General features: G+C 39.1%; 1 protein-coding gene across 1 annotated transcript in view; it reads left to right on the forward strand.

The window, feature by feature from the left end:
• The window catches only part of C7 (complement C7), a 53,417-nt gene that overhangs the window by 20,369 nt on the left and 19,783 nt on the right, over nucleotides 1-13,265 (forward strand). Inside the window, exons 7-11 of the mRNA XM_082651881.1 lie at nucleotides 625-795; nucleotides 2,081-2,324; nucleotides 4,387-4,497; nucleotides 7,816-7,982; nucleotides 10,505-10,733. Of these exons, the coding sequence (XP_082508007.1) occupies nucleotides 625-795; nucleotides 2,081-2,324; nucleotides 4,387-4,497; nucleotides 7,816-7,982; nucleotides 10,505-10,733 (922 nt within the window). The remainder of the gene's footprint in view (nucleotides 1-624; nucleotides 796-2,080; nucleotides 2,325-4,386; nucleotides 4,498-7,815; nucleotides 7,983-10,504; nucleotides 10,734-13,265) is intronic.

Consider the following 13,265-nt stretch of genomic DNA (forward strand, 5'->3'; position numbering starts at 1 on the left):
GAAAGGAGAGTTACTGATCTGAATATTTATATAGAACAGACTGAGAGTCATATTTCATGTTGTTTTATTCTCATGGTGACTGACATTTTTAGCAAGATAGTTGCCTATGATTTAAAAAAAACTTAAGATTTTTTCATGAAGATTCAGATATATCTCTTTTCTTGAAAAATCAGATATCTGTCAGTGCTAGAACCTGTAGTAATATATAGGACTGTTGGATGGATTTGAGTGTTGGGTACCTTTTAGACCCTTTTAGACAGGGTGTGTGCTCACTTCTTCATTACCCCGCCTTCCACTGGATGCTTCCAACATTTATATTACTTGCCAGTCCTCTGTGGGCATTTCATTTTGACACTTGATCTAGGACAAAATAAAGGATAAAGAAATAGTAGTCTTCATGAATGCTGGAGCTGTCCCTTCTCAACCACATGTGGCTATCCTGTTGTCTGTTTTTAAATTTGTTTGGGATGACTTTTTCTTCTACCGTCTAGCATGGGAAAAACAATACCAATCTTAACATTTGTTCAAGTCGAACAGAATTAGAAATTTAAATCCACTACTGGATCACATAGAACATTTCAAAAACAAAGCCCCAGAGATCTAACTTTTTCATTTTCTTTATAGGTGAAAATAAATAATGATTTTAATTATGAATTTTACAATAGTACCTGGTCTTATGTAAAACATACATCAACAGAACATTCATCATCTAGTCAAGGACGCTTCCTCTTTTTTAGTTCTTCATCTTCTTCGTACAGTTACTCTTCAGGTACTGAAGAAATCCTTAAGGAAAAGGTTAGTATGAAATATATTAGTTAACTTTTCCATATTTTACTGGTTTAGGTATTTCTAACATTAACAGAAGTGCATTTACTAAAAGAATCAGCTTTCATTTTTTAATTAGGGCATAGTATCTTCTTCAAAGAGATAATCCAATATATTTCTTTAAAAGGTATGGTTTTTGTCTTGTTAATTCTCTTTGATAATACATTTATTTGCACTTTTTATTTTCTCATTGAAGTATCTGTTCTTATTTAAAAATCTAAAAAAAAACTTACTACTTTCAAATCTTCTAGTTAAAACTAGCCTAAATCTCTAATTCATGATTACTGATGCTACTATTTTAAGTATTATATACAATTTCAAAAATCCAATGAAATATGCTTCCGAAACACTAATACTAGAGTTTTTTAAAGAAGGTGCATGAAAATAAAAGATGTTAAAATACTTTATTACTTTGGAGATACCAACATTTTCATCCGAGGAGGTTAAAAGCCTTAATTTTAGATACTCTGTTGTATTGAGATACTAAAACTTTCATCATGGGCAACCTGAACAGTTGAAATGAATTGTTCTAATTGATTCACACTTACTGCTGAAGAATTTTTCAGGCTGATCATCATTCATAATATACATAATTCATCTCATTCTTAAAGTCAGTAACTTGATTAATAGATCACATAAGCGAGGTATAAAGGAATATAATTTTGTTTTATGACTAAGAAGTTGATTGTGGAAATATGAGCTGTAAAAACATTTATTATACCCATATTATATTGTTCACATAAGTGAGGATTTGGTGTAAGGTAGCTCTGTCTTGGACATGAAAAGATGCTTAGGAAGGGTTTAAAAGACCTCATTATAAAATAGCTTACCCTGTAAATACTCCAGTATGGGAGATAAATTATATGGTCACCTTACCTATAAGTCATTGTTACGATTGTGGACTCTAGGGATATTATATCCCTGTTTGTGAGATTATTTAGCAGTTAACAATGTTGAATCTTTTTTCCTAGTTGAGGAGGGCATAACAACTTGGTCTTGGGGGTTTTAAAAGGTGTGTATAAAACCAGTTACCATGTCATCACTCAGATGTTATTTCTGTTTGGGATTCTGAAAATTCCTTAGATTGCTTCAAGTGGGTGGGCCCAGAAGAGACCTCATTATGCATCCAAAATAAAAATTCATTTAGTCTGCATTGATGGAGGTGGCTATTGATGGAGACATTGGACAAGGAACTATTTCCATTGCCTTTTAGTCTTCATCCTAAAACTCCTTTTACTCTTTCTTCTTCCTATAGAGTTATCAGTTGTTGGTTCTTCAGAACACTGTTGAAGTGGCTCAGTTTATCAATAACAATCCGGACTTTTTACAACTTGCTGAGTCATTCTGGAAGGAACTCTCCTACCTTCCCTCTCTGTATGACTACAGCGCCTATCGAAGACTGATCGACCAGTATGGGACACATTATCTTCAGTCTGGGTCCTTAGGAGGAGAATACAAAGTTATCTTTTATTTGGACTCAGAAAAAATGAAACAAAGCGGTAGAGTATTAAAAATATTGTTATATACAAGCATCGCAGGGATTTTAATTAGTAGTTAAACTTTAGAGCTTTGAAATATGACAAATAGAGATTAAATTGCAAAAGAATCCAAAATTGCAAGAATCTGTTATACTCTACTCAGAATCTTCCAGGGTTTAAGAAAAAGCCTGCCTACTCGTTTGGATAGTACCCTGAAGTGAGAGTTAAGCCATTATCATTATTGCTATCTCTAGAGGGTGTTGATTGGATTTTTAGAATACTTTTTAGTCTTCTCCGTTTCTCAGATTAAGTAATATTCCTCGAGGAAAACTAATGAGGAGTTTACTGATATTGCAGAAATCAAAACGTTTCAATGAAGTCTTTTCTTATTCACCTCTGTTCTTTACCACTCACATTCCTTTAAAAAAAATCTGCTCTGGATATCGTGAGTTTGCTTACTACCTAAAAGTTGTAACAATAGCTTAAATTTATTGGATGCCTTCTTCTAGACAGGCAGGTTGCCTATGTTAGCAATAATCCTCACTGCTACCGAGTGAAATCCAAGGGCATACTGATTGTAAGCCGGTCTAACTGGCTCCAGCATCAACTTAGCTTTTTCCTTACGCTATGTTGCTGCAGGAATTGCCTGCTTTTTATTAGACTCAGGGCACGCTACTGAGTTCATACTTGGTTGACTTCACAGTGAGAGGATGTTCCTCACCAGCTGCTGCCATGTTGGAGAAGAGTGTGTATCCTAGTATCCATTCCTCCTTTCCAGAGACCTTTTGGCTTATTTACGTTCCAAGTCCAACCTGCTCCTTTCCAACTTTGTCCTGAAGCTCGTGGCCACACTTGCTTCTCTATCCCAAATCATCTTGTTAGCATCTTACTCTTCAGTCAAGACTTTCTTACCACCTTGAAGGAGAGTAAGACTGCTTACCTGAGATTCAGAGGAGGTCTTGTAGCCTTCTCTTGTGAGTGAACTACAATATTTTTCTGTGTTTCCATTGACTTTTTTTTTTTTCTATTGGGCTTAATTTTTACCAATTAAGATTTAATTAGAATGTGAGCTTTTCCAACCTCAGCAGGTTGGAAATGAATGCACAAGCACAGGTTTTTGTAGCAACAACAGAGGGAATATTTCTTTGAGGAATTAATCCAGAAAGGGGCTTGATCTAAACTCAGTTTCATGACCATTTTTTTTTTCTTTAACGCTTAAAAAGAAACGAAGAGGATTTTTTTTTTTAAGCTTTCTGAGTTGGTAAAAAAATTTTGAGTAAAAATTTTACTCTTGAGCAGTTTTTATTCTTAAAAGTTTTAAGTGAAATTAATCAAGGATTCTGGGATATGTTATATGCCCCCAATTGTTCTTTAAGAAATACTGAGTTTGTAATAATATAGTTAGTAAAATTACATAAAAATATATTTCTACCCTTTATTATTTTCTATCCTCTTTTTAAAAAATGCATTGGCAAAACTCCATTTGATAATGAGTAGAAATTGTAACCATCTAAGATTATATGTCATAGGAAGAAAATGTAGAAACCGGAGATGTTAAAGATGGAGAGACTGAGGCACTAGAACTAAGATTTTGGGAATTAATTGCTGTAGAACCAGAACCCAGCTTTTGGGGTCTCCAGTGGGTGGGCTGGAGGCCATTGCACATCTACTTTTACCTATTTGCCTTATGCCTGAGAAGCTGACTGCAGTTGGGTAAAAGGTATCACTCTGTGAAGTGCTCAGTTTTTGCTCCCTCCACTGTTTCACCCACCCCCACCCTCTGGTCAAAGTTAATAGAAGCCAAGAGCAGCTGATCCATTTGAATGTAATTTTCAGACATGTGATGCTTTACCCCTAAATATAATGCATGTATCTTATTTTGTTTATAACAAACATCAAATATCACTTTTTCTGCCCCTTGACCCTTCTAGAGCACTTGAAAATGTACGTATAGTATATTTTTGATTATATGGCCCCAGTGATAGGAAACAACCTCTTATGCCACTCTCACACCTGGCCAGCATCTCAAAGGAGATTTTCAACAAATGTGGAAACTAAGCACCTTTAAAATTTTTCTCCCCAGCTTTTGATTCAGAGAAGAAGAAGAAATGTGCTTCCTCACATATCAAGTTTTTGTTTAAATCATCAGAGCACGCATGCAAGGAGATGGAAGAGGCCTTAAAATCGGCTGCAGGTAAATGAGAAGGGAGTAATTTTCATTACAAACTTACCTCCATCCCTCTTTCTTGTGGTTAATTCCTGGTCTCCAAGGGCCTTTGAAATTCTAGCGGGTGTTCTATTTTGTGTTTTTGAAATACTTGGTTATTTTTACCTCTGATCTCTCTGTCATATGTCATGGCGGTGATCCATCATGCAGAGTGGAAACTTCACTGGGTACCTCTGTGTCCTGTAACTATGTCCTCAGTGAACACCATCTTTGTTTCCTGTGAGGAAGGTTGACAAACAAGCCTAGAAAAATGACAGCAAGAGGAGAAGCTTCAGTTTCACTCTGTGACATGGGTGCTCAGTGCAGTTAAAAGTTTTTGGTGCATGGTGGTGGTGGTGACGGTGGTGGCAGAGTGCGGGAGGTGGTGTGTTAGTCTTGAGTGATTGAAGAAGGAACTGGAAGGGTAAGCTGATTTAGACTGTGTCTAGATGCCGTGTTAGGGAGTTTGGGTTTCATCCTGATGGCAAGGGATGCCGTTAATACAGGGAGTGATTAAATGAAAGATGACAAATATAAAGTTGCAGCAAAAGAAGAGGGACTGAAAAGGAATAATCTGATAGGATAAGAACCAGAAAAGATGAGTAACATGGAAGGTAGAGGAGAAGAAATCGACAGCGAGAAATGCTACAGCGAAGTGACGTAAGAGGAGGTCTGAAGACTTCATTGGATTTGGTGATTAAGACTTAATTGCCTTAAAATGAAGAGATTCTTAGTGTAGTAGGGATGGAAATGAGACTGTGGTGCATTGTGTGAAGCCATGGAGCAGCATTAGAGCTCAAGTTCTCTTGGGGTGATGGCAGAAATTGGGATGAAGGAGAAGACTGACCCAGGTGCTAAAGTCCTCATCGAGGAAGTGAGGATCCTTTAGTAGATGACTGCAAGAAGGAGGGAGACAGAGTGTTAAGCCAGGCTTAATTCCTCATTCACTTACTTTACTCATCAACTATTTACGGAACCTATAGTGCACGCAGGAATTGTTCTAGGCACTGGTGATACAGCAGTGAATATGCCAGGAAAAGTGCCTGTCTTCTTGGACCTGACATGATAAAGGAGGAGGACAAGTTTCTGAACAACATGGAAATACACTGATCTGGAAATAGAAATGAAAGTGGGAGCTTTGAGAAGTTGTTGACATCAGTTATCAGTTGGGCTGGTGATTGGAAGCTGCTTTCTGAATTTATTTTATTTTAATTTTGCTTTGTTTTATCTTATTTTATTTTATGTTTCACAAACATGTAGCACTTATGATGTGCCCAGCACAATTTTAAGTGATTTACAAAAATTAACCAATGTACTCCTACCTAAGAACTGGGTATTATTCATATTTCCATTTTACCAACAGGGACACTGAGGCACAGAAAGGTTGCCCAAGACCACAGTTGGGGTCAGGCACAAGATTCCAATGTCTGGCTTCACAATCTGGGCCCTTCACTGTTGCCCCAGGCTGATTGTCTAGGGGAAGAGGGCCAGCTGGAGCACAGAGCTCACTGAGGTGTAGAGAGAGAGGCTACAGGCTTAAAAATAAATATAAAAGCTGATTTCTTAGACTCTGTAGTTTGTAAACAAGCATGTCAGTTTAGGTGGTGATTCTCAAATTTTGGTATGCAAGAGGATTACCTGGGGCAGCCTGTTCAAATGCTGAGTACTTGACTTTTCTCTCAGCTACATCCTATGTCTTGGCTGGAGCTCAGAAATCTGCAGTCATTCTAGGTGATTCTGATTCCAGTAGTTCAGGGACTGAACTTGGCAATACACTGCGTTAAAAGTGTGACTATTTGCATCTTAAAATGTAACTAACAAGGAAGATGAGGAAGCACTCAGGCAGTTCTTTAAAAATATGAGACTTAAATAACTTCTGATGATAAAAGTGTAATTTTTGAATTTGCAAAATTTTATGAAAGTGTTATGAAATTGCAAAATTTAATTAAAAAAAGGAAATGAAAACGTAAGTCTGATCAGCAAGTTAGGAACTTCCGGTCATGACCAGTGTGGAAATCAATTAGACACGGAGATGAAAATATTTCTGAAATTATAAGGCACAGAAATGAGAAAAAGGATTTGATTAGTATTCAAACATTTTAGAACACTTTTTATGTGTTAATATATGCCTGTTAATAGCATTTTGGTTACTGTTAGTATTCCAGATGCAATGAACTTTTTCCTTCCAACATTTTCTTATGAAAATTTTCAAACATACAGAAAAGTTGAAAAAACATAGTAAAAAACGCCAACGTACCCACCTCTTAGATGCAATAATTATTATTTTGATGTTTTGATATATATATATCTACATATAGTATTTATAATGTTGACTGTTTAGCAATGCATAAATATATATTTAAAATATTTGTGATATTTGCTGAACCATTTGGAAGTTTCAGATGTCATGATGTTTCATCCTTAAATACATGCATGTATCTTCTAAGAAACAAGATAGTCACCTGTATAACAAATTTTCTTCTTACACTAAGAACATTAAGAATATGAATAATTGGGCTTCCCTGGTGGCGCAGTGGTTGAGAGTCCGCCTGCCGATGCAGGGGACACGGGTTCGTGCCCCGGTCCGGGAAGATCCCACATGCCGCGGAGCGGCTGGGCCCGTGAGCCGTGGCCGCTGAGCCTGTGCATCCGGAGCCTGTGCTCCACAACCGGAGAGGCCACAGCAGTGAGAGACCCGCGTACCACAAAAAAAAAAAAAAAAAAAAAGAATATGAATAATAATTTCTTAATAATCATCTACTGTTAGGTAATGGTTGTGTCTTTTTTCTTTTCTCTCTTAATAGATATTATTTTTTTGAGTAGTTTTAGATTCACAAAACAATTGAGCAAAAAGTACAGAGAATCCCTATATCCCTGCTGTCCCTGCAGGCACAGCCTCCTCCGTTATCAGCATCCAGGCCTTAGTGGTCCATTTGTTACAACTGATGAACCTACACTGACACATAATAATCACCCAAAGTCCATAGTTTACATGAGGGTTCACTCTTGTACATTCTGTGGGTTCGGAGAAAGGCATAATGACATGTATCCATTATAGTATACAGAGCAATTTCACTGCCCTAAAAGTCCTCTAAAGATCCTAAAAATCCACTAAAAATATTAAAAATCCCTCCTACCCCACTTCCTGGCAATCACAGGTATTTTTACTCTCTCCATAGTTTTGCCTTTTCCAGAATGTCATACAGTTGAATGGGTTGTGTTACTTCATTGACTTTCAATTTCATATGCTCATTCTCATTTCATTTGTGCATCCAGACTTATTTCGTTTGATTTCTCCTTGAGTAGGAACTCAGGGCAATGTGTTACGAGGGGTCCCATTTGTCAGAGGGGGACGTCCTGGCCTTGTGTCTGGCCTTAGTTACCTGGAACTGGACAACCCTGCTGGAAACAAATTGAGATATTCTCGCTGGGCAGGATCTGTGACTGAACTTCCACAAATCATAAAACAAAAGGTATGTGACACTCTGTTGAAAGCACCAGAAAGCAGTCATATTTATTTGCACTGGGAAAATGAGATTAAATTAAGGTGGTTAAACAGAGAAGGCTGTAATTAGCGTTTTCTGTATCCCAGTTATGTTTTGTATAGTAAAATGAATGCATACATAATAGGAAACAAGTTTCATTATCTTGTATGTCCATATTTCAGTTGTAAAGGTTAAATGTCTTGTAAATCCCAAGAGAAATTAATGCTAAAATTTGCATTTCAAGCTTTTGACCTAAATTTGATTATGTTTTCCTTGGTCCCTGATTCAGAGGAGTTATAGATTCTTGCAAGAGGAAGGCATTTAAGGGCTTGCCTAGTGTTACATCTGTCAGATCACCTTTCTTCCTGTGGCCATGGCTTGTAGGCTCCTGGTCATGCAAATTAGTTCTAAAAAGATAGAATCAATTTGGCTGGCAGAATTTTAGGACGTTTTATCGGCACAGTCAGTTCTTTTATAACACAACATATGTGTTCCTAAAAATCAGAGAGCTAGGCAAAATTGCACAATAAAGACCACAGGGCTTATGGGAAAAAATGTGTTAGGAACACAACACTCAAAAACTTTTGTGACACTCATTAAAAAAAAAAAAGAGGCACCAATAAAAACAGTAGCAGTTTTATACATGTTTAATTGTTAAGGAATGCACGGACTACGATAAAGGTGGCACGTTACCTAGGAGAGGATCTGAAGCTTGCTGGGTGATGGGAGGTTACAGATGGTGAATTATTGTGAAGTGGTAGAAGGAGCGCTATCAGAAATGACAGACAGTCGTAACACCATTTGTGGTTGGTGTGGTTTATTATACAGGTGGTGAACTAGATGGGTGTTTGAGATGTGTGCTTGTGTGTGGGTGTTTTGTGTATTCTTATGCAGCTTGGTTCAGTTGTGTGCAGTTTTCTGTGTTCACCCTGTGTTTCTTATGGACAAAATTGTACATAAGAAAACACAAAATTTATGATATACTCATTTTATTTTTTAATATCTCAATCTCAATGGAACAAATTCACATTTTCAAAATACATGTTATAGCAGAAGTGATTATATAATCTATTCCCTGCCACAGGAGTCAGGCAGTGTCCCAGGTCCAACCTGACGTGGTTTTTTTTTTGGGTTTTTTTGTGGTACACGGGCCTCTCGCTGTTGTGGCCTCTCCCGTTGCGGAGCACAGGCTCCGGACGCGCAGGCTCAGCGGCCATGGCTCACAGGCCCAGCCGCTCTGCGGCATGTGGAATCTTCCCAGACCGGGACACGAACCCGTGTCCCCTGCATCGGCAGGCGGACTCTCAACCACTGCGCCACCAGGGAAGGCCCAACCTGACTTTTGAGATTAAGAAACTTGGACACATTTATAAACTCAAAAGTTACGAGTGCTCCTCAGGTACCCTCCTGACACCATACTGAGCCCAGTTGCCTCCCAATAACAGTGACAGTGGGAGGGGCAGTTTTTCCTGGGAAGTCTTACCTTAAAGTGTCATTCATTAATATTCAAAATGATCTATTTTCATTGTCAGTATCTCATACAAATCTTTAAAAATCCTAAATTGTTGTTTAGGGTAAAAAACAGACATTCTTTTCCATTCTCAACTATGTGCTTTCCCACATAGGACTGTAACTGTCATAGCTATGTTAACTTATTAGTTGGACAGGAAAGGGACAGAGAAAGAAGAGACATGTTACAGGTAGATAACCATGCAATGCTGTTCAGTTCAGAAGAGCTTGGGCAGAGATGGAGGGCAATGTGACCCTTTGAGCTAATCTCCGTACTCGCAGTGGTGCTCTAGCCAACTCACTCAGACTCTCTCAAGAGCGAATGGTGCAGGTCTCTTCCCAGCTCCGTGCTCAGGGACATCATGGTGGTAGCCTGAAACTGGCCATGGTGAGAGTAGTTACACTGCAGAAATTGGCAAAGGCTACAAATGAGAGCCTTTTTGTTCCTGGGAGAGCAGATTGTTAGAGCTTAGCCAATCCATCTCCGGTCTTGAAGTTGCTCTTCATCAGAACTGTCCAACACAGAGCGATAATGCCTACCTGTTTTAAATTTCTTCAGGGATAGAGAATCATAGTCTCCATTAGAGATATGTTAAGTATCTCAGAGTCAGGATATTTAATCTCAAATTTAATTGCATTTGCTTCTTTACTGTAATTTAAGTGCATTTCCTTTTCTTCTATCCTCTGCAGGAGTGGAAATGTGTTGTCTTCAAACTAATCTTTCAATAACTAGAAAATGAACATCCTGTTGGTTTTTTAAAATTTTATGTATGCACATAAAATACAAAAAAAATTCCCTCCCTATCTGTTTCTAATTTTCCCTAGGTTTGTCTTGTAAAGGTAGTGAATTGCTTTCTCTTTTTATTTGAACAAGAAATAGTTGGAATTAAGATAAGAGTGGCTTTTGATTTTGTTTTAGTAGAGATTGAGCCAAAATGCTGAAAGGAAAATATTCTCGCTCCAAACCCTGATTACTGACCGTGATGTCTTTATCTGTGTAGCTGACACCTTTGTATGAGCTGGTAAAGGAAGTACCCTGTGCCTCTGTGAAAAGGCTATACCTGAAACGGGCCATTGAGGAATATCTCGATGAATTTGACCCCTGTCATTGCCGGCCTTGTCAAAATGGTGGCATGGCCACTGTGAAGGGGACCCAGTGTGAGTGCCATTGCAAACCATACACGTTTGGTGTGGCGTGTGAACAAGGAGCCCTCGTAGGGGATCAAGCAGGTCAGTGTGCTGCATTCTCTCAAGTTATGCTGGACACAATGAAAAGGGAATTACCCTTTCCCTCTGGCCTCTGAGAGTGTGCTTCCTCGGGTATGGAGAAGGGGAAGTCTCATAAGGCTTTGAATATGTCTCTCCCTCCCTATTCCACCTCCGAGTTGTAGCTACTGAGGTCGGGTCCTTTGCTATCTCTCTATTTTCCCATCTGAACTAACAGAACTGCCTTCTACTCTCCACTCTCCATTAGAACAGATTTATGCCTGAAACACCTTCCATCCTTCCATAGTCACCTCAGTAAGGTTTTGTCATAACTTAGGTCTACAGAGCTTGTGTCTGCACTGACTAACCTTTCTGGTGGCAAGCTCTTGGAAACACCTCTATTTCTATTTTGTGTTATGTCCCACCAATCAATCATTCACAAATATTTGTTGAACATTGGCTGTGTGCTCAACAGTGCATTTGGTGTTTTAAGTATTTAGTATGTGAAGTTCACTTTATGAGTAGGCAAAGTATGAGATGATTTGTGTATATTTATTTTTATATTCATTTGTGTGTCTCTCTCCTCTAGAAAGCTTACGTCTTAAATTCGGAACTGTTTGATTCCTTTGTTTATTCCCACAGCCTGACATAGTGCTTGATTCATAAAGTCACTTAATAAATGTTTGATAAATGAATAAGTACATGACTAAACCACGGCTGCTTATAGACAAGCATCAAGAAAGCATCCTTGCCTCCAAATGTCTCCCCAAGTGACCTGTCCTGGTAAACTAAAATGCCACCACTGCGATTCATTCCTTTGAGGCTTAGATTTACAGCTATTTGATAAAATGGAAGCTCCTCCTGCTGGTGATGAGTGGAGTAGCAGTCATAATACCTCAAGCTCTTATTACCTACTATTAACATACTCAGGGGACTATATTATTAACTCGATTTCTAATTGTGGAAGAAAGGGTAAGGAAGATCATGGGAAAAATTATTTTAGTTTTTTTGTGTGTGATACTGAGGAGTGGCTGTGGAGGGAAGAGGGATGTAGGTCACACAGTAGAAATAGCTAAGGAGCAGTAAACACACCCATCTATTATCAGAAGTAATGCTTTGGCGGAATAGTTCCTGAGATCAGTTTCTAACTAGGAAAGCAAAGCTCTTAGAATATGCTTCAAATTCTCTCTAATGTCCTCCAAGGAATATGATGGGAAAAATACTAAAACCTGTGAGCTGTGAACCAGCCCTGAGGTAGAAGGTGGCCAGAGCAAGTTGAGGAGGTGCCTGTAGATTGAAGAAGGGTGCTGACAGAAGGTAGAAGCATTTTTCCTACTTACATATTTCCTCATCTTGTACAGCACCAGCCCTGGGGTTGGCAGCCTGGAGTACCCAGTAGACCAGGGGTCCCCAACCCCCGGGCCATGGACGAGTACCGGTCCATGGCCTGTTAGGAACCGGGCTGCACAGCAGGAGGTGAGTGGCAGGCGAGGGAGCGAAGCTTCATCTGTATTTACAGCTGCTCCCCATCGCTCTCATTACCACCTGAGCTCTGCATCTGGTCAGATCAGCAGCGGCATTAGATTCTCATAGGAGTGCAAACCCTCACAGCATGAACTGTGCATGTGAGGGATCTAGGTTGTGCGCTCCTTATGAGAATCTAACGCCTGATGATCTGAGGGGGAGCTGAGGGGGAGATGCTAGTGCTGGGGAGCGGCTGCAAATACAAATCATCATTAGCAGAGAGGTTCGACTGCACAGAGACCATAACAAATCAATTGCTTGTAGACTCAGATCAAAACCCTATCAGTGAGTGGCAAGTGAGAACAAGCTCAGGGCTCCCACTGACTCTGCATTATGGTGAGTTGTATAATTATTTCATTATATATTACAATGTAATAATAATAGAAATAAAGTGCACAATAAATGTGATGCTCTTGAACCATCCCCAAACCGTCCCCTCCTCCCCAGTCCGTGGAAACATTGTCTTCCATGAAACCGGTCCCTGGTGCCAAAAAGGTTGGGGACCACTGCAATAGACTATGCTCTTCTCATGCCCAATCACTGCTTTAACATTAGGAACTTATTTGCCTTACTAAGAGACTGTGGGGTGATAAAAAGAGCCTGGACTCAGCCATAAGACCAGGTTACAGTCTGGATATGGTTCTTACCCACCAGTACAGCATTGTGCATATCACTTAACCACTTTGTCTTGGATTCCACACCTATCAACTGAGAATGTTAACAGACCTCTTGGTCACCTCCATTCGTTCTTGTGAGAATTAATGAATGATAAAATGCATGTGAAAGTGCTTTGAAACCGTTGTAAAATAATAAACAAATTTAAGGTAGTATTGCAAGAAGTTCGTTAATGCAGCCTTAATATGGGCAATCCTAGTCAGTGTGCAGAGACAGTCTGGCCACCGTGGAGACCTCAGTGAACAGAGTGAAGGTAATAAACCCCAGATCGTCCCCTCCCCCAATAACCACATAATAGGAAGCTTAGCTCACTGAACTCTGAAATCTTCCTCTCCAAGTACTCTCTGAACCATGTCT

The sequence above is a fragment of the Grampus griseus genome (genome assembly GCF_964374135.1).
Source record: "Grampus griseus genome assembly, chromosome: 3".
In the NCBI taxonomy this organism is placed as follows: Eukaryota; Metazoa; Chordata; class Mammalia; order Artiodactyla; family Delphinidae; genus Grampus; species Grampus griseus.